This window comes from Indicator indicator, unplaced genomic scaffold, assembly GCF_027791375.1.
Source record: "Indicator indicator isolate 239-I01 unplaced genomic scaffold, UM_Iind_1.1 iindUn_scaffold_76, whole genome shotgun sequence".
In the NCBI taxonomy this organism is placed as follows: Eukaryota; Metazoa; Chordata; class Aves; order Piciformes; family Indicatoridae; genus Indicator; species Indicator indicator.
Window position 1 is genome coordinate 184,078 of NW_026539202.1, and position 26,591 is coordinate 210,668.

The 26,591-nt window shown below is 53.2% G+C and overlaps 1 protein-coding gene across 1 annotated transcript; it reads left to right on the forward strand.

The window, feature by feature from the left end:
- Positions 1-1,035: 1,035 nt before the first annotated feature.
- Positions 1,036-26,542, forward strand: CEPT1 (choline/ethanolamine phosphotransferase 1; the record flags this gene model as incomplete). The annotated part of the gene is made up of 4 exons (XM_054398669.1): positions 1,036-1,392; positions 8,062-8,209; positions 11,282-11,423; positions 26,458-26,542. Coding segments are annotated over exons 1-4 (717 nt in total), but the record flags the coding sequence as incomplete, so codon positions are not given.
- Between the last annotated feature and the right edge of the window lie 49 nt (positions 26,543-26,591).

Genomic DNA, 26,591 nt, shown 5'->3' on the forward strand with positions numbered 1-26,591 from the left:
AACCCCCTGCCATGGGCAGGGACACCTCCCACCAGCCCAGCCTGGCCTTCAACACCTCCAGGGAGGGGACAGCCACAGCCTCCCTGGGCAACCTGTTCCAGTGTCTCCTCACCCTCACTAGAAACAATTTGTTCCTCATCTCCAGTCTCAATCTCCCCTCTCCCAGCTCAAAGCCATTGTCCCTCTTCCTGGCAGTCCAAGCCCTTGTTCCTCCTCAGCTCTCCTGGAGCCCTTCAGCTACTGCAAGGCTGCTCTGAGGTCTCCCTGGAGCCTTCTCTTCTCCAGGCTGAACAGCCCCAACTCTCCCAACCTGTCCCCACAGGGGAGGTTCTCCATCCTCTGATCATCTTTGTGGCCTCCTCTGGCCCTTCTCCAGCAGCTCCAGGTCCTTCTTGTGCTGGAGGCCCCAGAACTGGAGGCAGTGCTGCAGGTGGGGTCTGAGCAGAGCAGAGCAGAGGGCAGAATCCCCTCCCTGTGCTGCTGGCCACACTGCTTTTGACTCAGCCTTCTCCCTTCACTGCTAGTAAAGGAAAGGCTGCTCAGAGCAGCACCTAGAAACTTTGGTTATCTTGAGACTTCAGTTGTGCTCTCTCACCTTCAGTCTGGAGAAGAGAAGGCTCTGAGGTGACCTTCTTGTGGCCTTTCAATATCTGAAGGGGGCTTACAAGAAAGCTGGGGAAGGACTTTTTAGGCTATCAGGTAGTGACAGGACTGGGGGGAATGGAATAAAGCTGGAAGTGGGGAGATTCAGTGAGGAAGAAGCTCTCCCCCATGAGAGTGGTGAGAGCCTGGAATGGGTTGTCCAGGGAGGTGGTTGAGGCTCCATCCCTGGAGGTGTTTGCAGCCAGGCTGGATGAGGCTCTGGGCAGCCTGATCCAGTGTGAGGTGTCCCTGGCCATGGCAGGGGGGTTGGACCTGGCTGATCCTTGTGGTCCCTTCCAACCCTGACTGATTCTCTGATTCTGTGTCTCCCCCTTTGCCTTGCAGGGTCTTATGGTTCTCCGGAATAGCTGCTCCCTGCCAAATAAGAGTTCTGAGGCCTCCCGATCCATGAGTGGGCACCGGAGCATCAAGAGGCGATGTGGGGAGTCCCACCTGGAGTCCGTGGCAGGCTGTGGTCACGGTCCTGCTGCTGCTGGGTGTGTGCTGAGCAAGCTGGTTCAGTTGCCTACACCTCCCCTCTCAAAGCACCAGCTGAAACGGTTAGAAGAGCACAAGTACCAGAGTGCTGGACGCTCCCTGCTTGAGCCTCTCATGCAAGGTTACTGGGAATGGTTAGTTGGAAGAGTTCCAGCCTGGATTGCCCCCAATCTGATCACCATCATTGGACTGTTAATAAATATATTTACAACTCTGCTATTAGTATATTACTGCCCTACAGCTACAGAGCAGGTAAGTTGTGAGCTTCTGGCTCCCTTGCTTTGTGGTTACTCTCGGCCTGTAGCAGCTGGTGCTGATTTCTGGTGGGTGCTTATCTTTGGGGAGACCAGCCTGCAGTTTTCATAGAATCACAGAATGGCTTAATTTGGAAGGGACCTCAGAGATCTTCTACTCCAACCTTCCTACCATGGGCAGGGAAACCTCTCAACTAGGCTGAGCTGCTCAAGGCCTCATCCAGCCTGGCCTTGAACACCTCCAGGGAGGGAACATCCACAACCTCCCTGGGCAGCCTGTTCCAGTGTCTCACCACCCTCATACTGAAGAACTTCCTCAGCTCCACTCTAACCCTGCTCTCCCTCAGCTTCAAACCATTCCCCTTTGTCCTGTCTCTTCATGAAAAGTCCCTCTGCAGCCTTCCTGTAGAATCCCTTCAGGTACTGGAAGGCAGCTCTAAGGCTATTGCTGATTTCTTACATTTAAGCTGATTTCTCTCAGTCTTTGCAATGTGTTTGCCTCTGGGATCACCTGCAAGGTGCATGGGAGCAAGGGCATGCAGATTGTGGGGTGAGCACACTGCTGGCTGAGTGGAGCTTTGGTGAAGGTGGACAAGAGGAACAGGCCTGAAATTGTGCCAGGGGAGGGTTAGGTTGAAGATGAAGAGAAAACTTCTTTGCTGGAGGAGTGGTCAGGGATTGGAAGAGGCTGCCCAGGGAGGTGGTGGAGTCCCCATGGCTGGAGGTGTCCAAGCAAGGTGTGGCCATGGTTTGATGCCATGGTGGTGTTGGGTTGATGTTGGACTCAATCCTGGAGGTCTTTTCCAACCCAAACAATTCTGTGGTTCTGTGATGCTATCAAACAAGGCCTAGTTCCAAATCAGGCTGTGATGGACCTGCTGCAGGAACCTCCCCAGGGCTTGAGTGCAGACAGTTAAGAGGATTTGCAGCTAGCTCCAGGGGTTTTGCTTGTTTATTTTCTCTGCTTGTGGGGTTAGTCACCTTTAGCTTTCTGATCTAGAGTCTTACCACACAACAAGAGGCACAAGGTGACTCCATTGGCAGCAAGCTGAGGCTGTGTGAGCCCAGCTAGAGTTGCAACACTGAAAAGTTGAGCTCAGGCAAAGGGTTGAGCTCCAGAGAGGCTCCTTGCTCTGCGTTGCTGTGACTAAAGCCATCTCTTAGGATTAGAGAACCTTTCTTCATCCCATGTGGGCCCTGGCAGCACAGAGCAGGGTCTTGGGTACAGTGTGTGATGTGCTGGGGGAACACAGTTGTCCTCCTGAGCAGAGTGCTGTGAGAAGGTTGGATAAAAGTCAGTTTTAGTCTTTGTTCTGAGTGCACTGCCCTGTCCTCAGCAGACCTGCCTGAATGTCCTGGAGTTCCTGGTGTCAGGGGCACACAGTGTCCTGTGATTGCTGGTGTCCTGGAATTCATGGTGTCAGGGGCACAGAAGTCTTTGTGAGGTGTTTGAAGTTGCTGGTTTCAAAGCCTTTTCTCTCTGAGTTAACTCACAGGGCACTTGAAGACTTTCATTTTTGTGCACTGGGAAAGTTCTGTCACTTGGATGTTGGATTTTATCTGTGTGCACTGAGCAAGGGAACTGTTTGGTACAGAAAATATCTTTAAGTATTGGCTAGCTGCAGAATGTCTGAGTTCTGCCTTTTAAGATACCTGAACTGCTTTGCAACCAACTCTGCCAGCTGGGGTTGGGGACATGCTTTGGGCACAATCACAGACAGCTCCCTGAGAGGAGGCTGGAGCCAGGTGGGGCTTGGGATCTTCTCCCCAGTCTCAGTGATAGAAGGAGAGGCAATGGCCTGACATTGTGCCAGGGGAGGGTTAGGTTGGAGAGGAGGAAAAATTTCTTTGCTGGAGGAGTGTTCATGGATTGGAAGAGGCTGCCCAGGGAGGTGGTGGAGCCCCCATGGCTGGAGGTGTCCAAGCAAGGTGTGGCCATGGCACTTGGGGTTTGGTGGTCATGGTGGGGTTGGGTTGATGCTGGACTGGATGAGCTTAGAGGTCTTTTCCAACCCAAACAATTCCATGCTTCTATGAATTTGTTTCCACCCAGGCTCTGACACCTCCACAGAGGTTGGCACATGGAACATAAGGTCCTTGCTCCATGTTTGATTAGTTCAGAGATGTTTGTCTCTTGTAGAAATCTGATGAAAGAGTTTCACAATAACTGGTGGAATTTGGCAGGTGCAAGCTAAGAAGTCAATGTTGCTGCTCTCTTCTCACAGGTCATTAGTGATAGAACAAGAGGGAATGGCCTCAAGCTGTGACTGGGTAGGTTGAGACTGGACATTAGGAAAAAATTTTTTAGGGAAACAATGGTCAGGGATTGGAATGAGCTGCCCAGGGACGTGGTGGAGTCACCAAGCCTGGATGTGTTTAAAGGTGGTTTGGATGTGGTGCTTGGGGAGATGGATCAGAGGTGACCCTTGCAGAGTAGGGCTCTGGGTTGGACTTGGTGATCCTGAGGCTCTTTTCCAACCTGAATGTTTCTGTGATTCTGTGAATCTGAGCAGTGAGCACTTGGAGCAGCCCCTTCCTTTTCCAGCTGCTGGCATCGTTGCGGGACTTGCTTTTAACTTTTCCCTTGCCCCCACAGCAGTGTTAGCTGGGGGCTGAGACTTCAACCTGTCTCTGTTCCAGCAGCTCCTGCAGCCCACTGAACCAGAGCACAAAGTAACCCCCAGAGAGCAGAGGTGTTTGGGTTGCTGGTTAAACTTCTGAAGTCTGCACTGAGCTGTGCCAAGAGCCTCAGAAAATCCTCCTGCTCGCTGCAGCTCTCTGCATTCAAAGCCTGTGGGGTGTTTAACAGCCTGAGAGCTGCAGAGGGAGGGAGATGTCTCCTCACTTCAGCTGCAAAAGAACTTTCTGCTGAGGTGGCTTCAGCTGCTCTGCTTTCCCATATGGCACAGGGAGGTGCCATTTCAGTGGTGGAGCTGTGAGCTCCTGCTTTTTCCGTGTTGGGAAGTTCTCTGGTGAAGAAAATGGGGCTTGGAAATTCCAGAAATAGCTTTTTTTTTTTTTTTTTTTCTTCTCTCCCTGAAAGCAGTTTTGCTTTCAGATGTAAATTTGCTTCCTGGTAGCTCAGTCTTGGTTCAGCTCCTTTCAAAGGCGACTTGTTTCTTCCTGTTCAGGAAAGGTGTGGCCAAGGGGATGTGGTTGCTGCTGAACAGCTTCAAAAACTGAGACACAAGGAACTCTGTTGCCTGCTAATGGGGACCTCAGCCAGCAGAGTGCTGCCTGATGGAATGGAGGAGGTTTTGGGGGGGGGGGGGGGGGGGGAATAAAAAAGAGGAAAAATGATTTGATTGAGAGGGAGCTGTGAAATCTTATGCAGGTCCAAAGAACATAGATGCCCCCTCCTTGGAGGTGTTTAAGGCCAGGTTGGATGAGGCCTTGAGCAAGCTGGGCTGGTGGGAGATGTTCCAGTCCATGGCAGGGGGTTGGAACTTGGATGATCTTGAAGGTCCCTCCCAACCCAAATCATTCTGTGATGCCATGAGACACCCACCCTGGTAATGAGAGAATCACAGAATGCTTTGAGTTGGGAGGGACCTCCAAAGGTCATCTTTTTAGTCCAACCCTCCCTGCAGTCAGCAGGGACATCCTCCACTGGATCAGGTTGCTCAGAATCATGTTGAGCCTGACCTTGAGTATCTCCAGGGATGGACCTCAACCACCTCCCTGGGCAACCTGTTGCAGTGTTCCAGCAGCCTCCTGGTGCAGAACTTGTTCCTCACATCCAATCCCAATCTGCTCTGCTCTCATTTCAAACCATTGCCCCTTGTCTTATCCCTGCAGGCCTTTGAGAACAGTCCCTCTGCAGCCTTCTTGTAGCCCCTTCATATCCTGGCAGGCTGGTCTGAGGTCTCCCTGGAGCCTTCTCTTCTGCAGGCTGAACAGCCCCAACCCTCCCAGCCTGCCCCCATAGGGGAGGTTCTCCAGCCCTCTGATCCTCTTTGTGGCCTCCTCTGGACCTGCTCCATCAGGCCCTTGTCCTTCCTGTGTTGAGCCTTCCAGAGCTGGTTTGATTTGGTGTGCTGCTAAAACCAGAGCCTGGTGCCTGCTTCTGAGGCAGAATGAAATGTTTGGGTAAACTACAGTAGCAGGAACAATGCAAGCTGTAGGAAGAAAGAGATTTAAGCTGCTGTGAGTCATGGCTGGGTAGCCCAAGCTGTACTCCAGAGCTTTATGAGAGGAGAGTCAGCTTTGATTAAGCTACTTGGCTGAGTTTGGACCTTCCTGGCGTGGTCTGTAAACGAAAGCTGCTGATAAATGCTCACTTCATGAAGTGTGTCAGATGGGAAGGCAGCAAAAGGTCCAATCATAGCAGATAAATTAATGTGTAACCTGAGAGGGGCTAATGGCAGCCCTCTGGCTTTTGTGGCCTTTGTGGTTTATGGTTCAGCTAGTGGAAAGGAGCTGGACTGTAGTCTCTGGTGTCACAAGGCTGGCACTGTTTGGGCTTCTGGAGAGAGGAAAAAGAATTGCTGTGCAGGATGTGAGTGGTCAGTACCATGGAACTGGCAAAGCTGCTGCTTGGCTGGTGGTGATCAGAGGACTGGAGAACCTCTCCTGGGAGGACAGGCTGAAAGAGCTGGGGCTGTTCAGCCTGGAGAAGAGGCTTCAGGGAGACCCTAGAGCAGCCTTCCAGTACTGCAGGGCTCCAGGAAGGCTGTGGAGGGACTGCTTACAAGGACTTGTAGTGATAGGGCAAGGGGCAATGGTTTGAAACTGGAGCAGGGCAGCTTTAGGTTGGAGATCAGGAGGAAGTTCTGCACAATGAGGGTGGTGAGACTCTGGAACAGGCTGCTCAGGGATGGGGATGAGGATGAGGCCCTGTGCCTGGAGACATTCAAGGTCAAACTTGCTGTGGCCCTAAGCTATCTGATTGAGCTGGAGGTGTCCCTGCTGCCTGCAGGGGGGTTGGACAAGATGACCTTGGAGGGTCCCTTCCAACCCAGTGCAGTCTGTGACTCTCTGAAGGAGTTCTGTGTGGGGAGGAGAAGGAGGAGGGGGGAGGAAGGAGATGGTTATACACCGTGAGAGGGAAGCTATGGTAGCTCAGCTGTAGTGGTGGTGACTGGGCTGATTTCAGAGCCATCTCCAGTGTAGCTCTGGGGTTCCTGTGAAGCAAGAACAACCTTCTGAGGCCCTGCTGAGCTCCAGAGGTCTGAGCACTCTGCAGTGAGGTGGTTCTCAAGTGCCACTGCAGCCTGTCCTTGGCACTGTTCCTGTCCATGACACCTGGGTGAGGTCTGGGGAAGATGAGCTCAGTGTTTGTGACTCAGTTGCAGGTTTTGGGGGCTGAGAACATTGCTGAGTTTCTAAACTCAGACACTCCTGCTGGAACTAGAAACAAGGTAGAGATGTCTGAGTGGAGCCCAGTGAGAAGTGGTGTTCCTCAGGGGCTGGTGGTGCTGTTTCATTCATGTCTTTCTTGGTGGCCATGGACAATGAGATTGAGGCTCCCGCAGCAGGACTGTGGATGACACCAAGCTGTGTGGTGCTGGAGGGAGGGGATCCATCCAGAGGGAGCTGGGCCAGGCTGCAGAAATGGGAATGTGTGTGAGCCTCATGAGGTTCAACCAGGCCAAGTGCAAGCTCCTGCAACTGGCTTGGAGCAAGCCCCAGCATCAATCCAGGCTGGGGATGAAGGGCTGGGGAGCAGCCCTGTGGAGAAGGACTTGGGGGTGCAGAGCTGGACAGGAGCTGGCACTGAGAGCTGCCAGCCCAGCCCCAGCCTGGCCTGGGCTGATCCCCAGCAGTGTGGGCAGCAGGGGCAGGGAGGGGATTCTGCCCCTCTGCTGTGCTCTGCTGAGACCTCCCCTGCAGTGCTGGGGCAGCTCTGGAGCCCTCAGCACAGACAGGGAGCTGCTGGAGCAGGGCCAGAGGAGGCCACAGCAATGCTGGCAGGGCTGGAAGGGCTCTGCTGGGAGGCCAGGCTGAGAGAGTTGGGGTTGTGCAGCCCAGAGAAGACTTTGGGAATAACTTCCTGTGGCATTTCAGTACCTGAAGGGGGTACAGGAGAGCTGGAGAGAAACTTTTTGCTAAGGCATGGAGTGTCAGGATGAGGGACAATGGCTATGAGCTGGAAGAGGGGAGACTGAGACTGGAGATGAGGAAGAAATTCTTGGCAGTGAGGGTGGGGAGAGACTGGCACAGGTTGCCCAGGGAGGCTGTGGATGTCCCCTGCCTGGAAGTGTTGAAGGTCAGGCTGGATGAGACCCTGAGCAAGCTGGGCTGGTGGGAGGTGTCCCTGCCCATGGCAGGGGGGTTGGCACTGGATGATTTTTAAATCCCTCCCATATCAAACCATTCTATGATCATTCCAGCTGTTGTAGAACAGCACAGGGCAGCTCCCAGCATCTGTTTATTGGAACCCAAACCATTCTTTGATCACTGTGCACCACCCTGCAGATGAAGTGCTGTCATATTTTCAGGTGCCCAGTGCAGTGCTGTTCATCTGAGCAGCTCAGTCACTGTTATTTAGCTGTCACACCAGAACCAGCTCTGCCTGGCCCTACAGAACAGCTGCTGATGGGTCCAGGCATGCACTGAGGCAATGTGCAAATGAAGAGCTCCTGCAGGAGGGTTTGAGGTGGTCACCTTCAGCCCTTTCCTTTCAGGTTTGTAACATCTTTTCCTCTCCTTGATCTTTCTCTTGTAGGCACCTCCCTGGGCATACATTGCCTGTGCATGTGGCCTTTTCATCTACCAGTCTCTGGATGCCATAGATGGAAAACAAGCAAGAAGGACAAACAGCAGCTCCCCCTTAGGAGAGCTCTTTGATCATGGCTGTGACTCACTTTCTACAGGTATTGTCATTTTGGGGGCACAAATCCAGGCTGGGTGCAGAGGGGGTTGAGAACAGCTCTGAAGAAGAAGCCTTGGGGGTGCAGGGTGCTGAGCAGCTCCCCAGGAGCCAGCAGTGCCCTCATGGAGCTCAGCAGGCAGCTGGGTGCTGGGCTGCAGGCAGAGGAGTGTGGGCAGCAGGGCAGGAGAGGGGATTCTGCCTCTCTGCTGAGACCTCACCTCCAATCCTGCCTCCAGTTCTGGTGTCCCCAGCACAAGAAGGACACAGAGCTGCTGGAGAGAGTCCAGAGGAGGTCACAAAGATGATCCAAGGGCTGGAGCAGCTCTGCTTGAGGCCAGGCTGGGGGAGCTGGGGGTGTTCAGCCTGGAGAGAAGGCTCCAGGGGGACCTTAGAGCTGCCTGCCAGGACCTGAAGGGATCCTGCAGGAAGGCTGCAGAGAGACTTTTCCTGAGGGTGTCTGGAGACAGGACAAGGGACAATGGTTTGAAGCTGAGGCAGAGCAGGGTTAGAGTGGAGCTGAGGAAATTCTTCAGGATGGTGAGACTCTGGCACAGGTTGCCCAGGGAGGCTGTGACTGCCTCCTCCCTTGGGGGTGTTCAAAGCCAGGCTGGATGAAGCCCTGAGCAAGCTGGGCTGGTGGGAGGTGTGCCTGTCCATGGCAGGGGGTTTGGAATAGAGGATCTCTCAGGCCCTTTCCAACCCAAATCATTCTGTGATTTTTTTTTTTTTTTTTTAGCTGAAATATGAGGATTAATGAGTCTTATTTCAAGGATCTGGTCTGGAACACAGGGCAGTGTTTCTCTGAGGAGGAGGAGAACTGCTGTAGCTAAACGTAGAGCTTTTCTGTCAACCTTCTTTCCACAGCCAGTGCTCTTGAGCAGCTGAATGTCTTCCCTTGTGTTCCACTGAAAAACAAATGAAGCATGTGACTAATTCAGCCTGAGCCAGCAGTGTTCTGTAGCTGCTCTGGCAGAGACTTGGCTCTTGAAGTCTGCAGTAAGAAGCTGTCAAAATGCTTTTTTATCTTATTTTAGACTGAATCTAGACAGAAGGAATGCAAGCCAGGTGTGAAACCTGAACAGTGGGGCCATGAAAGTCTGGGTTAGAGATTAGAATCAGCAAGATTCTAATCTGCTGACCCCTCCCTGGAGCTGTTTAAGTCCAGGTTGGATGAGGCTTTGAGCAACCTGGGCTGGTGGAAGGTGTTCCTAGGTCCCTAAGATTGGAGCTAGATGATCTTTGCCCTACTCCAGGTGATCCTGCTCTGGCAGAGGGATGAGACTATTTTCACCATGAGGGTGGTGAGAGCCTGGCACAGGTTGCCCAGGGAGGTGGTGGAAGCCTCATCCCTGGAGGTGTTTGCAGCCAGGCTGGACGTGGCTGTGAGCAACCTGCTGTGGTGTGAGGTGTCCCTGGGCATGGCAGGGGGGTTGGGACTGGATGAACCTCGAGGTCCCTTCCAACCCCTAACAATTCTATGATTCTTTGACTAGATGATCTTTTGAGGTATCTTCCAACCCCTGTGATCTTTAAGGTCCCTTTCAACCCAACCCATTCTGTGACTCTCTCAGTAACATCAGGTCCTGGGTAGGCAGAGTTCAGCCTGAAGTTTAACCCTGTTGCCAAACAACAAGTCAGATGCTTTGGGTTGATTTTTGGTTAATTAACTGCAATTCTAAAGCTCTTCTGGATTAAATTGAGTGCTGTGTATTTAAAGGGTGGAGGGGAAGGCACAGAAGCTATCTCAGTCCTGACTTTGGGATCTCTTAATGGCATAATAAAAATTCTGAATACACAGGGGGGTGTCTCTGCTTAGCCTAAACTCCAGCAGTGATGCTCCCTCCCCAACAGAGAAGAGGGGCAGGAAAGGGAGAGAAGGTCCTCAGAGTGAAATGGATTTCATGCCAGAGCCAAACCTGTTCCCAGTGTCAATCCCAAGTAGATAAAGTTGTGCCCAGCCCAGTAAAGGCCCAGCTGGCACTGAGCAGGCAGGCAGCCCTCAGCAGGAGGAGCCCAAGCAGGAGGCTGCTCCCTTATCCTCAGCAAGCTTCCCCCTTGATCCTGAGTGTGATGTTTCTGGGCTGGGATATACCTTTGGCCAACTCCTGCCTGACTCCAAACTGCTGAAGGCCTGCAGCCTGTCTTTGCCCTGTGGTTCTGTCCCAACAAAACCAGGATGGGGACAAAAAAAAAAAAAAAGTCCACAAAGGTTAGATCCATGAGGAAAAGCTCAAAGTGGCCACAGGCTGTGACTGCATAAATCACTGCAATCCCTTCATGTCTAATCCCATTAAGCTGAATAAAAATGTAGGAGACTAAGAAGCCCTCAACACATTTTCTGCTCTTTGCAAGTGGAAGTGTTGACCTCTTCTGTCTGACATAAACCACCTCAGGACACATCTTTCTGCTGTCTCTCCTTCTATGGGTGTCCAGCATGTCAAGGGAAGTTCTCCTCCCCCTCTACTCTGCCCTAGTTAGGCCACATCTGGAATATTGTGTGCAGGTTTGGGATCCCCAGCTCAAGAGAGACAGGGAGCTGCTGGAGAGAGTCCAGTGGAGGCTATGAGGATGCTGAAGGGCCTGGAACATCTGTCTGAGGAGGAGAGGCTGAAAGCCCTGGGGCTGTTTACCTTGGAGAAGACTGAGAGGGAATCTTATCAATGTCTATAAATATCTGAGGGGTGGGGGTCAGGAAGGGGCCAGGCTCTGTTCAGTGATACCCTGTGACAGGACAAGAGGCAGTGGACACAAGCTGGAACCCAGGAGGTTCCACCTCAGCGTGAGGAGAACCTTTGGTGCGAGGGTGCTGGATCCTTGGAGCAGGCTGCCCAGAGAGGTGGTGGAGTCTCCTCTGGAGACTTTCAAGCCCCACCTGGATGTGTTCCTGCATGACCTGCCCTGGGTGCCCCTGCTCTGGCAGGGGGTTGGACTGGAGGATCTCTGAGGGTCCCTCCCCAACCCCTTCCAGTTTATGATTCTCTGATGGCTTTAGCTTGATTTCGGGGAAGGGTCTTGATGCCTGCACACTCTCGGATCTTTTTTTTTTCACTATGTGACTGATTTTCTCCTGCAGTCTTTGTGGTTTTGGGAACTTGTGTTGCTGTGCAGCTGGGAACCAACCCTGACTGGATGTTCTTTTGTTGTTTTGCTGGAACCTTCATGTTTTACTGCGCTCACTGGCAGACCTACGTCTCGGGAACGCTGCGCTTCGGCATGTGAGTACCTGGGGCTGGAAAACCAAACCTGAGAGTCAGCTGCTTCCCTGCTCCCTAGCTGTGCTTTGTGGGTGGCACTCAGGTCCTTAGAGCTGGAGTGAATTGGTTGTGTTCATCTAGAGCTGGAGTGAATTGGTTTTAGTCATCTAGACCCAGAGCTTGTGGCAGCTGCTGGATGTGCAATTAGTGGGCAAGGTGACAAAGCTTGGTTTAGGAGGGGTAAAAAATCCTTTTGTCATGGGAGTTAATTAGGAGCTTCTGATGGGGTTTAAAGCCTAAACAAACAAGGAGAAGGAAGCTCAATTAATAAGGGGAAGGATTTGATGTTTGCTGGCCAGGAGTGCTTCTGTTAGATGGTGGCAGTCTGCCTTTGGTATTCCTTTATCTGTCTGGCTCAGGATCTTGCTTGATGGTGATGCTGTGTAGTTAATCCTCACTATCAACCATAACTCTGAGAAGGAAAATGATTGTCTATAATGTAAGAATATATTAATTGCTGCTGTGTAGTTAATCCTCACTATCAACCATAACTCTGAGAAGGAAAATGATTGTCTATAATGTAAGAATATATTAATTGCTGCTGTGTAGTTAATCCTCACTATCAACCATAACTCTGAGAAGGAAAATGATTGTCTATAATGTAAGAATATATTAATTGCTGCTGTGTAGTTAATCCTCACTATCAACCATAACTCTGAGAAGGAAAATGATTGTCTATAATGTAAGAATATATTAATTGCTGCTGTGTAGTTAATCCTCACTATCAACCATAACTCTGAGAAGGAAAATGATTGTTTATAATGTAATGAATATATTAATTGCTGCTGTGTGCCCACAATTTCAGCTTTTGAATCCCTTTTGGTTAGTCTAGAGCCTGCTTCTCTCTACAAGGGGATTAAAATTGCAACAGCAAGAAAATTCAGCAGCTGCAATGTTGGTTCCTGCTGGGTGAGGGTGGGGTTGGTGGGGAGATGAACCAAGAAGGACTTGGTGAGCTGTGGGAGATGTGGAAATATTTGTTCTCTTTTTTTTTTTTTTTTTTTCCATTCAGAGATCTTGCAATCTAACAAAGGTATTTCCAGTGAATGTTCTGCAGAATGACTTTGCCACCTGGAAAGCTCTCAAATTTGTCCTTACTTTGTGTGGAATTTGGAGCCCATGCTCCAGGCTGCTGTACATTTTATACCCAGTTATTGAGCTAGAGATAGCCAAACACTGCTAAAACAGCACAGAGAGCAGCCTCTTGCCTCCTAGTGACAGAATTCTGATGCAGATGCTCCTGAGGACCTTCAGTTTCTCCTCCAAAATGTGACAGAGCAGATTCCAAAGTCTGCTGGAGGAACTAAAAGATCTGCAGCCCTGCTCTCATTTTGGCTGCCCCAAAGCAGGCAAAAGAGTCTCAAATCAATTCTCTGCTCTTTAATCTTTCAAGTGAGGCATTTGGTCCAACCTTGTGCTGTTTTAGTTCTCACTTCCACGCTGGAAGTCTCAATACTGAATGTTTTTAGCTCACTTTGAACTTCATAGGGCCCTGATAACTAAAGTTTTCCTCTTACTGATCAAAGAAGACAAACCCCTCGACCCTGGCATGTGCTTGACTTCAGAGATGCAGGTATCAAACCCAGCACATTGCTGTGGTGATCCAGGCAAATGTCTCCTACTCCTGGAATTCCCTGGGACTTCTGCTTTTTGCTGTTCTGAGGAGTCTCTGTGTTTTGGAGGCAGCATTTTGTAGCAGCTGCTGCTTTTTGCTTCCTGGACTGGGCACTGGTGAGGCCACACCTTGAATTTTGTATGGAGTTTGGAGTCCTCACTCCAGGAAGGACATTGAGAGGCTGGAGTTGGGCCAGAGAAGGGCAACAGAGATGGGGAAGGGTCTGGAGAACAGGGCTGGGGAGGAGCAGCTGAGGGAGCTGGGGGTGTTTAATCAGAAGAGGAGGCTGAAAGGACATTTTCTGGCTCTCTACAAGTCCCTGAGAGGATACTGGAGCCAGGTGGGGGTTGGGCTCTTCTCCCCAGTAAAATGTGACAGGATGAGAGGGAATGGCCTCAAGTTCCACCAGGGGAGGTTTAGGTTGGGCATTGGAAAAAAAAAATCTTCACTGAAAGGGTTCTCAAAGCCTGGCACAGGCTGCCCAGGGAGATGGCTGAATCCCCATCCCTAGAGGTGTTTAAAAGCTTCAGAGATGAGGTGCTGAGGGCCAGGGTTTAGCCCCAGCCTTGGCAGAGTTAGAGAATGGTTGGGCTCTTAAAAGTCTTTTCCAAACCAAACAATTCCATGGTTCTGTGATTCTGCCTGGTTTTACAGCTTGAGGATTTGAGGCTCCATCAATATGTAGCTAATGTAGAGAAGGCAGAAGGCACACAAGTGTCTGTGCCATGATTTCAGGTGACAGCCAGCACTGGGGATTAAACACATTTGTTTGGTTGCCCCATGGGACAAGGTTAATTAGACTGCCAAGAGCTGACATGGACTTGATGGCTGAAGCTCTGAGGTGATTTATGCACTGAGCTGATTCTCAGTGGTTTGTTTTTCCTGCAGCTTTCATTTCAGCACTCATCCAGCTCAAGGCTGTGCTTTGTCTGCCCTTTCCAAGGCACCAGAGTGCACAGGCTTAGGTGTTCTGAGTGCTCAGAAAGTGGAGCTACAGACAGCTGGTGGAAGGAGCTCTTAGTGCACAGTGGCCTTGCCCTCTCTGCTGTCCTGTGTAGTGAGCATGTCCAAAATACACACAGGGGGCTGTGAGCAGCAGTGAGCATAGACTGACAGAATGGGTTGGGTTGGAAGGGACCTCAAAGATCAGCCAGTGGCAACCCCTGCCATGGGCAGGGACACCTCCCACCAGCCCAGCTTGCTCAAGGCCTCATCCAGCCTGGCCTTGAGTACCTCCAAGGAGGGAGCATCCAGGACCTCCCTGGGTAACCTGTTCCAGTCTCTCCCCACCCTCACTCTCAACAATATTTTCCTCCTCTCTACTCTCACTCTCCCCTCTCCCACCTCAAAGCCATTGTCCCTCGTCCTGGCACTCCCAGCCCTTGTCCATAGTCCCTCCCCAACTCTCCTGGAGCCCCTTCAGGTCCTGGAAGGCTGCTCTGAGGTCTCTCTGGAGCCTTCTCTTCTCTTCTCTTGGCTCCCCACACTTGTTACCATCCCTGAGAGACTCTCGTGTTCTTCAGTGCCAGTCTGGGGTGAAGCTGCCCTGGCACATCTTGGCCACCCTCTAGAACCACCACTCCTCATTTCCAGGCATTTTAGCCAATAAAGCTCTTCTCTAGCTTCCTTCCCCTGCTTCTTGTAGGGCTGTCTGTGTCCCTAGGACTGGGTTTGGATGTGCCCACAGCCCTCTGCAGTCTTCAGGGGCCCCCAGTGTTAGAGTTCAAGGTCACTGCCCCTTGTCCTGTGACTCCTGCTGCTTCAGGAGCTGTGGCAGCATTCCTGACCTGCCCCCATTCCAGGGAAGCAGGAAAGGGCACCCAACTGAGCATCACAGCTTGTGTTTGTGTGAGGAGATTGTGTCCAGGAGATTGCATCTCATCAGAGAGCAGCTCACTCCAAGAAGGACATTGAGAGGCTGGAGCAGGTCCAGAGGAGGGCAAGAAAGCTGGGGAAGGGTCTGGAGAAGAGGGCTGGGGAGGAGCAGCTGAGGGAGCTGGGGGTGTGCAGCCTGGAGAAGAGGAGGCTGAGGGAGACCTCATTGCTCTCTGCAGCTCCTGAGAGGAGGCTGGAGCCAGGTGGGGGTTGGGCTCTGCTCCCTAGGGACAAGTGATAGGACAAGAAGGAATGGGCTCAAATTGCCCCAGGGGAGGTTTAGGTTGGCCATGAAAAGAAAGTTCTTCCTTGAAAGGATTCCTGAAGGCTGGCCCAGGCTGCCCAGGGTGGTGGTTGAATCCCCATCCCTAGAGGTGTTTAAAAGCTGCAGAGATATGGTGCTGAGGGTCAGGATTTAGCAACAGCCTTGGCAGAGTTAGGGAATGGTTGGACTTGGATGAGCTGAAAACTCTTTTCCAATCAAAACACATCTGTGATTCCAAGAGACAAATTGGAAGCAGCTCAGAAGAGCAGCAGAGTGCTGAAGGAGGGATTAATGTTTCACACCTCACACAGGGCTCAGGCCTGAGCAGTTCCATCCATAACAGCCGTGGGTCACTGCAGAAGGCAGAGAACTGAAAAAACAGCTCAGTTAGTGTCAGACCAGGGGTCTGATGCACAGCAGTGTGCCTGCCTGCTAGATGCTGTCCCTGTGCCAGCCTTGACAAGCCCCTGAAGCTTTGCAGAGTGCCCATGGGTCAGGCTCTGCCTGCACAACAGCAGTGTTCATCCCAAGGGAGGTGGAGATGGGATCCCTCCTGCCACATTCCTGCTCCTCCTCCTCACAGCTGGAGCAGGAGAACTTTGTTTCATTGTCCCCAATTAGAAACTCATCAACTGTGCTGCTGCTTTTTCATCCCACTGACAGCTGCAGGGAGCTGCCCTGTGCTGCCCTAGGAGTGTGGAAGGGTCATAGAATGGTTTGGGTTGGAATGGGCCTGCAAGATCATCCAGCTCCAACCCCCTGCAGGGACACCTCCCCCCAGCCCAGCTTGCTCAAGGCCTCATCCAGCCTGACCCTGAACACCTCCAGGCAGGAGACAGCCACAGCCTCCCTGGGCAACCTGTGCCAGTCTCTCCCCACCCTCACTCTCAACAATTTCTTCCTCCTCTCCACTCTCCATCTCCCCTCTCCCAGCTCAAAGCCATTGTCCTCCATCCTGGCACTCCCAGCCCTTGGCCAAAGTCCCTCCCCAGCTCTCCTGCAGCCCTTCATGTACTGCAAGGTTGCTCTAAGGTCCCCCTGGAGCCTTCTCTTCTCCAGGCTGAACAGCCCCAACTCTCCCAGCCTGTCCCCACAGGGGAGGTTCTCCAGCCTCTGATCATCTTGGTGGCCTCCTCTGGACCTTCTGCAGCCCCAGGTCCTCCATGTGCTGGGGACCCCAGCTCTGGAGGCAGTGCTGCAGGTGGGGTCTGAGCAGAGAGCACTGGGGCAGAATCCCCTCCCTGTGCTGCTGGCCACACTGCTTTTGGTGCAGCCCAAGCCATGGTTGACCTCTGGGCATATAAGTTTAGCTTATAGAGTCCCTGTGGTCTGTTTCTATCTTTAAATGATATACTTGATATAATTTTATTAGGTCTTGGCAGCTGGTGGAGCCTTTTGAAGAGCAGCTTGAGGTGGGTGAATAGCTCACAGGAGTAGCTAGAGGTCAGCATTGCTCCAGAGTTGTGGGGAGGAAGCAGGAACTGTCTCAGAGCAGGCTGGGCTGGCTGCAGGAGTCGCTGCAGGACCATCAGCGGGGCAAGGGCAGCAGGGCTCGGGGTGGGCAGTCCTGTGCAGGAGTCTGGTTGGAAAGCAACTCTCCCACCTGGGAAAGGGCTCCTCGAGGAGGAGCAGGAGAGCCTTCAGTATTGAAGCAGTCCACAGACTTCGTTCTCCTCTGGTGTTTGGCAGCACTGATACTGCTTGCTCTGCACTTGCTGCAGCACAGCATGGGCTTGGGTTTGGGCTCAGTGCTGTGTGGGTGCAGCTATGTCCCAGCTGGGGCAGCTCTGATTTTTTTTTTTTTTCTTTTTTTCTTCTGCATATCACAGAAATCAGACTGCCAAAGCCCAGTGAGAAGAAAAGGCTCCCAGGAGACCTTCTTGTGGCCTTCCAGTATCTGAAGGGGGCTACAAGAAAGCTGGGGAGGGACTTTTGAGGGTGTCAGGGAGAGAGAGGACTTGGGGGGATGGAGCAAAACTAGAAGTGGGGAGATTGAGATTGGATGTTAGGAAGAAGTTCTTCCCCATGAGGGTGGTGAGAGCCTGGCAGAGGTTGCCCAGGGAGGTGGTGGAAGCCTCATCCCTGGAGGTGTTTGCAGCCAGGCTGGAGGTGGCTGTGAGCAACCTGCTGTGGTGTGAGGTGTCCCTGCCCATGGCAGGGGGTTTGGAACTGGCTGAGCCTTGAGGTCCCTTCCAACCCTGACAATTCTCTGATTCTATGACTTCCACATGTCTGTGGAACATGCTGCAGAAACCAGAAGCATCAGGGAGTGTGGAACCCTAGCCCTGGAAGGAATTTGCTGTTAGCAGTAGCCCAGTTGGGATGAGTAGCTCTGGTTCTGCTAGATCCAAAGAGTCACAGACTACATTGGGTTGGAAGGGACCCTCAAAGCTCATCTTGTCCCAGCCCCCTTGGGGACAGCCTGGGAGAGCTGGGGCTGTTCAGCCTGGAGAAGACTCCAGGGAGACCTCAGAGCAGCCTTCCAGTACCTGAGGGGCTCCAGGAGAGCTGGGGAGGGACTTTGGACAAGGGCTGGGAGTGGCAAGATGAGGGACAACGGTTTGAAACTGGAGCAGGGCAGATTTAGGCTGGACATCAGGAGGAAGTTCTGCACAAGAAAGGTGGTGAGACACTGGAACAGGTTGCCTGGTTGAGGCTCCATCCCTGGAGACATTCAAGGTTGAACTTGCTGTGGCCCTGGGCAGCCTGCTCTAGTTGGAGGTGTCCCTGCTGCCTGCAGGGGGGTTGGACAGGATGAATTCAATCCAATGCACTCTCTGAAGGTTCAGTTCCTCCCAGCCTCCACGTCACTGCAAGGTTCAGTGTTGCTGCAGTGTTTGGATGCTGGTCCCCTGAGGAAGCAGAAGAATCCAGGCTGTGCACAAACCAGCTGCTGTTGAGGAATGCTGGAGAGCTGGGGGAACATTCTTGCTCAGTGACACTGCAGCAGTTGTACACAAACAGGGGTCCACTTGGCTTAGGAAGAGCAGAAGGATCCTTTGGTTAACCCTCTGAGGCCTCTTACCAGTGCTGGCCCTGGAGGGAGAGATTGGTAAATGAGCAGGAGCAGGGCAGGGATTGTTCCTCTGCTGGGCACTGCTGAGGCCACAGCTTGAGTCCTGGGTTCAGTTTTGGGCTCCTCACTCCAAGAAGGACACTGAGAGGCTGGAGCAGGGGCAGAGAAGGGCAACAGAGCTGGGGAAGGGTCTGGAGAAGAGGGCTGGGGAGGAGCTGCTGAGGGAGCTGGGGGTGTTGAGGCTGGAGAAGAGGAGGCTGAGGGAGACCTCATTGCTCTCTACAGCTCCCTGAGAGGAGGCTGGAGCCAGGTGGGGGTTGGGCTCTGCTCCCTACTCTCAGGTGATGGAAGGAGAGGAAATGTCCTGAAATTGCACCAGGGGAGGGTTAGGTTGGAGAGGAGGAAATAATTCTTTGCTGGAGGAGTGTTGAGGGATTGGAAGAGGCTGCCCAGGGAGGTGGTGGAGTCCCCATGGCTGGAGGTGTCCAAGCAAGGTGTGGCCATGGCACTTGGGGCCCTGGTTTAGTGGTTGATCTTGGAGGCCTTTTCCAACCCAAACAATTCAGTGATTCTCTGAGTCTTTAACTGAATCACTACAGTGCTCTTTAGGCAGCAGCAAAGCAGTTAGGCTGTTGTCCTGCCTAGACAGTTCACACCAAATAACAAAATCATGGAACCATGATATGTTTTGGGTTGGAAGGGACCTTAAAGATCATCCAGTTCTAACTCCCTGCCATGAGCAGGGACACCTCCCACCAGCCCTGGGTGCTCAAGGCCTCATCCAGCCTGCTCTTAAACACTTCCAGGGATGAGGCATCCACTACCTCCCTGGGCATCCTGTTCTGGTGTCTCCTCCCCCTCTTAGTGAAGAACTTCTTCCTCGTGTCCAACCTCCATCTCCCCTGCTCTAGTCTCAAACGGGGAGATGGAAACCTTCCAAGTCAAAGCTTAGCACATTGAGTTTCTGGGAACAGCTTCAGGATCTCTGGATTATGGTAGGAGATAAGGCAGTGACCTCTATGACTGCACCTCTTAAAACTTTCCATCTCCAGAGTTTTTCCAACACCTCTTCAAGCCCTTTCTCACCTTGGGCTGCTCGCAGAGGGGAGTTTGAAGCTCAGCAGAGTCTGTTGGTGTTGGGGGTAGAGGGGAAATGCTTGCTGCACACTTGCAGCAGTAGGTGTTGGAGCTTGGCTGGGGTAGGTGTTAAGTTTCCTGCTCACAATGTGCCTTCTGCTGCGTGCCTCAGGCCTCGCTGCCACCTGCCAGCACCTCTGTGGCACTTGGTCTGCGTCACAGAGGGACACAGCAGATCCTTGCCCCAGCATTAACACCTCCAGCTGAGACTGCTGAGGGCTGACGTCAATGGGCAGAGGGATTTGCCACACCACCGTCCTCCTCTTCCTCCTCCTCTTCTTCTTCTCCCTCTCCCAAGTCCCTTGACACTGTTTTAAACCAGGCCCCAAGTGGCTGGGGGCAGAGCTGCTGCTGCTTTGTCTTTTCCCCTTGAAAGAGGTTCCTGCAGGTCAGTGCAATGCTGAGCCTCAAGGTGGAGGTGAGGCATGTGACTGCCTTCTGACCTGCAGCCAAAGGGAAAAATAAAATCTTGTGGCATCATAAATGTCTCAGAACAGGGAAAGGAGAGAAGCTGCTGGCTCTTTTTTAACCTTATTTGTACCCAAACATGAATTTCCTGTAGCTGCAAATGGGTTCAGTTCATGTTCTCATTGCTTTCTTCAGTACAGTTTGTGTTATCTTAGAGGCCCAGGCTGCTTTGGGTGGGAAGAGATCTTAAAGCTCCTCCAGTCCCACCCCCTGCAGTCCCCAGGGACAGCCCCAACCAGAGCAGGTTGCTCACAGCCCCAAACAACCTGACCTGCAATGGTGCCAGCCATGGGGCAGCTCTCACCTCTCTGGGCAGCCTGAGACAGGCTCTCCCTACCCTCAGGGTCAAACATTTCTCCCTTCTCTCCACTCTCAATCTGCCTCTTTGAGTTCCAAACCCTCACCCCTTGTCCTGTCACAACAGACCCTGCTCAAAACTGTCCCCAGCTTTCTTCCAGGTCCCTTGGAGCACTGCAAGGCCACCAGAAGGTCTTCCTGGAGCCTTCTCCTCCCCAGGCTGCACAACCCCAACTCTCTCAGCCTGGCCTCCCAGCAGAGCCCTTCCAGCCCTGCCAGCACTGCTGTGGCCTTCTCTGGCCCTGCTCCAACAGGTCCCTGTCTGTGCTGAGTACTGCAGAGCACTGCAGGGGAGGTCTCAGCAGAGCACAGCAGAAGGGCAGAATCCCCTCCCTGCCCCTGCTCAGTTCATGCTGTTACCTTCCTTCCATCCCCATGAAAATGTTGGACTGGGGGGAGTTAAGATTCTGCTCTGCAGTAACCTTTCAAAGTCAGCTTTTGGATTTCTAACCCCTGTTCCTCTCTGGGGCTGTGATGATGAACATTCTTCTCTTGCTGCAGTGCTTCTCTTAGGAACACAACCCTTTGTCCCAGGCTCACCTTCAGTTCATTGCCCAGCCTCAGTAATCCCTCCTGCAGGCTGAGCAGCCAGGGCTGAGCAGATGGAGCAGTCCCCATTCCTCAGAGCAGTGTTGCTACACAGAGTAGTCAGTTGGAGACGGAGCCCCTTGGGTTCCCAGCCTCAAAACTCCTGGTTCCTGATGAAGCAAGAGTGGTTTTCTTTTCTGCTGTGGTTTGCCACACAGGGCTGGGACTGTGTCAAAAGCAGAGTGGGATTCTGCCCCTCTGCTCTGCTGAGATCTACCTCGAGCACTGCATCCACCTCTGTTCACCCCCAACACAAGAGAGAGATGGAGCTGATGGAGAGGGTCCAGAGGAGGCCACCAAGATGATCAGACAGGCTGGAGAAGAGAAGGCTCCAGGGAGACCTCAGAGCAGCCTTCCAGTACCTGTAGGGGCTCCAGGAGAGCTGGGGAGGGACTTTGAAGATGGGCTTGGAGTGCCAGACCAAGGGACAGTGGTTTGAAACTGGAGCAGGGTTGGAGGAAGTTCTGCACAGTGAGGCTGGTGAGACACTGGAACAGGCTGCTCAGGGATGTGGTTGGTGCCCCATTCCTGGAGGCATTCAAGGTCAAACTCAGTGTGGCCCTGGGCAGCCTGATCTAGTTGGAGATGTCCCTGCTGACTGCAGGGGGGTTGGACAAGATGACCTTGGAGGGTCCCTTCCAACCTGTGCAATCTTTGACTCTCTGAAGGAATTCTGTGTGGGCAGGGGGAGGAGGAGGATGGTCACACAATGTCAGAGAGAAGCTCAGCTGTAGTGGTGGTGACTGGGTTGATTTCAGAGCCATCTCCAGTGTAGCTCTGTGGTTCCTGTGAAGCAAGAACAACCTTCTGAGGCAATCTCTCATCTTTGCATTCCATCTGTTTGGTTTCCACCGTTCTGATCAGGGCAAGGATTGAGTGCAGCTGCCTGGGAGCTCTGTAAGGTAGTTCAGCAGTGGCTCTTCTGAAGGCTGGTGGCTTGGTGAGTCAAACAGGACCTTTTAAGAGTCACCCACGGAATAAACTGACTGAATTAGCCCTGACAAGAGCATATTCTGGATGCATGACTAATCAATTGTGTGGTAATTGGCTCAGGGCTCTCAGCAGATGCCAGGAGAAGCCAGCAGAGCAGGCAGCATACCAGAGTCACTGAGTCAAGCACATGCCGAGGTCAATGCCCCCTCTTTAGCCTTCCTGGGTAATGTTTAAAACATGAATCCATGCCTGAAGTGCAGAATCACTGAGGGCAGAAAGAAGGCAAAGACACTGCAGCTGTCCACAAGCACCCCAGTGAGCTGTGGAGTTTGTGACTTCCCCACCCCAGGTTCCCCAAAGCCCCCAGATGTTCCCTTTTCGAGTGAGCTGCTGTGATAATGGAGCTGGGGCTGTAAAGCAGAGCACCTCTTATCAGACAAGGCCTGCACGTTGCCACTGCACTGCTTGAGCTCTCCCAGGGTGAACTTTGCTTCCCTGATGTCCCTTTCCTAATCAGTTGGCCTGGGACAGGGTGGCAGGCTGGGTGCTCCTGTGCCAGGCATGCTTTGATAAGCTCTGCAGTAAACAGGCCCTGGGCTGGCTGCAGCTCTTCTTGCTGCATTTTAATCCATGGGTTTTTGCCTAGATGGCTCAATTTAAGTTCTATCTGATCACCTATAAAAATACACTGGATATTGGGGGGGAATGCCTTACAGGGAGGGTGGTGAGACACTGGAACAGGTTGCCCAGGGAGGTTGTGGAGTGTCCTTCTCTGGAGACCTTCCAAACCCATGTGGATGTGTTGCTGTGTGACCTGCCCTGGGTGATCCTGCTCTGGCAGGGGGTTGGACTGGATGAGCTCCAGAGGTCCCCTTCACCTCCTACCATTCTGTGATTCTGTTGTTGTGGAGGTGTTCAAGGCCAGGTTGGATGAGGCCTTGAGCAAGCTGGGCAGGTAGGAGGTGCCCCTGCCCATGGCAGGGGCTTGGAATTGGATGATCTTCAAGGTCCCTTCCAACCCAGCCCATCCATGAATCTGTGATCACTGCTGCTCACAAACCCCTCTATGAACCTCCAGGGAGGGGGCATCCACAACCACCCTGGGCAACCTATTTGTGTGTTCAGTGTCATTTGGAGGTATGAGCCTGGGTGAGGGAGATGAGAGGCCCTGGGCTGGGTTTGATGCTGAATTTTATTTGCTGTGACCTGCAGTGAGGAATGTAATTCCATTTCCTCATGCTGCTGGTTGTGTTTGACCTTCTGTTGGAGTGCTGCTGGAAAACCCTCTACAGCAGAAGGTCTGAATTGAGTTTTGAAGGTGTGAGTTGCTGGGTGGGTTACAACAGTTTTGGTAATTCATTAAGCCTCCTTCTGTGGTTTAATTTGCTTCCTCTGCCCTCCTCCTTCAAATCACCTCAGCAGCACTTGTCAGGAGTTGTGGTGGGTTGAAAATTTCCCCCTCCCCCCAACATTAAATTGCCACAGCAGCTCAGTTGGAAAGCAAATGAAGCTGTGTTCATGAGCAGAACTACAATCTATGATGAAATGCAATGAATAGGTACAAAATATACAACATTTACACTCTTTACAGGTATTTACAATTGATAAACAGCACAAGAACCCCACCCTGGCCAAAACCAGGGGAGTTAATAGCTTCCCACTCCCTGCCCCTTTCCCTCTACTCCCCCTATACACAAGGGACAAGAGAAAAGAAGAGTTATTTTGTAAGCCTTAGCCACAGCAAAGCAATGCAGCCCAGGGCAGCAAAGAGCCAGCAGAAGCAGGTAGTGAAAAGAGAAAGTTAGCTTACAGAGCTGAGCGTTCTGCCTCATGATAGAATCAGTCAGGGTTGGAAGGGACCACAAGGCTCAGCCAGTTCCAACCCCCCTGCCATGGCCAGGGACACCTCACACTGGATCAGGCTGCCCAGAGCCTCATCCAGCCTGGCTGCAAACACCTTCAGGGATGGAGCCTCAACCACCTCCCTGGACAACCCATTCCAGGCTCTCACCACCCTCATGGGGAAGAACTTCTTCCTCATGTCCAATCTGAATCTCCCCACTTCCAGCTTTATTCCATTCCCCCCAGTCCTATCACTCCCTGATAGCCTCAAAAGTCCCTCCCCAGCTTTCCTGTAGCCCCTTTCAGATCCTGGAAGGTCACAAGAAGGTCTCCCTGGAGCCTTCTCTTCTCCAGACTGCACAACCCCAACTCTTTCAGTCTGTCCTCACAGCAGAGCAGCTCCAGCCCTCTGCTCCTCCTCATGGCCCTTCTCTGGACACCTTCCAGCATGTCCATAGCCCTCTTGTAACAGAGGCTCCAGCACTGCACACAGAGCTCCAGGAGTGGTCTCAGCAGAGTGGAGCAGAGGGGGAGAATCCCCTCCCTGGCCCTGCTGGCCACACTTCTGCTGCTGCAGCCCAGGCTCTGCTTGGCTCTCTGGGCTGCAAGTGCTCACTGCTGGCTCCTGCTGAGCTTCTCCTCCCCCAGCACTCCCAAGTCCCTCTCCTCAGGGCTGCTCTCCAGCCAGTCCCTGCCCAGCCTGGATTTGTGCTTGGGATTGCCCTGCCCCAGCTGCAGGACCTTGCCCTTGGTCTTGTTGAACCTCCTGAGGTTGGCTTGTGCCCAGCTCTGCACCTGTCCAGGTCCCTCTGGATGGATCCTTTCCCTCCAGCCTGTCTGCTGCACCACACAGCTTGGTGTCATCAGCAAACCTGCTGAGGGGGCACTCAATGGCACATCTATCCAGTGGGATTGTGTAGAACTTATCCTTCTTTTCTGTGGTAGTTTCAGGCTATGCCTTTAAAATTTTTCACAGATCTTGAGCAGAAAGTAGTCAACTGTGAAGAAATCACTATTGGGTGTAAAAAGGAAACTATTGATTGTTCTAAACAATTTCAGTGGATGGATATCTCCCATAGGATTTGGTTCCCAAAACAATTTCTCCTCTCTGCTTCTTTGCTCAGGGAGGTGCTAACAGGCTTTGCTTTGGCTAAGTCTAAGCTCTCTGCTTCTCTCTCTTGTCCCTCGTGTACAGGGGTGTAAGGGGGAGGCAGGGAGGGAGAAACTGTTACAGCTCCCCTGGTCTTTTGGCCAGAGGGGGGTCCTGGTGCTGCTTGTCCATTGTAAATCCCTGTAAGTATTGTAAATCCTGTGCATTTGTACCTATTCATTGCATTCCATTGCAGACTGGAGTTTTGCCTATAAATACAGCCTCCATTTGCTTCCAGACTGAGCTGGTCTGGCAAAGTTAATGTTGGGGTGTGTGTGTGTGGGGGAATTTTCCAACCCACCACAGCTGGGGTTGTTTAGCCTGGAGAAGAGGAGGCTGAGGGGTGACCTTATTGTTGTCTACAACTGAAGGGAGGCTGTAGGCAGGTGGGGGTTGGTCTCTTCTTCCAGGGAAGCAGTGACAGGAGGAGAGTCTCAAGCTGCACCAGGGGAGGTTTGGGCTGGATGTTAGGAAGAAAGAGAGATTGGCCATTGGAATGTGCTGCCCAGGGAGGTGGTGGAGTCACCCTCCCTGGAGGTGTTTAAAATAAACCTGGATGAAGCACTCAGTGCCATGGCTTAGTTGATTAGAAGGTGTTGGCTGATAGGTTGGACTGGATGATCTTGAAGGTCTTTTCCAACCTGCTTGATTCTGTGATTCTTCTCCTTTCTGCATCCACTGGTAATTCATTTCCGTTCTCCGACTTTCTGTTCAAGAGGTGTGGAAGGGTTGCAAGGTGCAGCCCTGCAGCTGCCAGGGCAGCTCAGCCCCTCCACCGTGCCCGGAGGGTTCCCCTGCCGCCAGCTGTGCCATGCCCAGAGGGTTCCCCTGCCGCCGGCTGTGCCATGCCCGGAGGGTTCCCCTGCCGCCAGCTGTGCCGTGCCCAGAGGGTTCCCCTGCCGCCAGCTGTGCCATGCCCAGAGGGTTCCCCTGCCGCCAGCTGTGCCATGCCCAGAGGGTTCCCCTGCCGCCGGCTGCACTGTGCCCGGAGGGTTCCCCTGCCACCAGCTGTGCCATGCCCAGAGGGTTCCCCTGCCGCCGGCTGTGCCATGCCCGGAGGGTTCCCCTGCCGCCAGCTGCGCCGTGCCCAGAGGGTTCCCCTGCCGCCAGCTGTGCCGTGCCCGGAGGGTTCCCCTGCTGCCGGCTGCATGGTGCCCGGAGGGTTCCCCTGCCACCAGCTGTGCCGTGCCCGGAGGGTTCCCCTGCCGCCAGCTGCGCCGTGCCCAGAGGGTTCCCCTGCCGCCAGCTGTGCCGTGCCCGGAGGGTTCCCCTGCTGCCGGCTGCATGGTGCCCGGAGGGTTCCCCTGCCGCCAGCTGTGCCGTGCCCGGAGGGTTCCCCTGCCGCCAGCTGCACTGCGCCCAGAGGGTTCCCCTGCCGCCAGCTGTGCCGTGCCCGGAGGGTTCCCCTGCTGCCGGCTGCACGGTGCCCGGAGGGTTCCCCTGCCGCCAGCTGTGCCGTGCCCGGAGGGTTCCCCTGCTGCCGGCTGCATGGTGCCCGGAGGGTTCCCCTGCCGCCGGCTGCACTGCGCCCAGAGGGTTCCCCTGCCGCCGGCTGCACGGTGCCCGGAGGGTTCCCCTGCCGCCAGCTGTGCCGTGCCCGGAGGGTTCCCCTGCCGCCAGCTGCACTGCGCCCAGAGGGTTCCCCTGCTGCCGGCTGCACGGTGCCCGGAGGGTTCCCCTGCCGCCAGCTGTGCCGCGCTGGGGCGCTGAGGACGACCTTGTGAAATGTTTCTTTTCCCTCACACTCAGATTTGATGTTACGGAGTCTGTGCTCTGTACTGTAGCCATCCAGCTCCTCACAGGAACTCTGGGGCCCAGCTTCTGGAACTACACGGTAACGAGCAGGGGCCTGCTGCCTTGGCGAGCCAGGATGGCATGGGCTG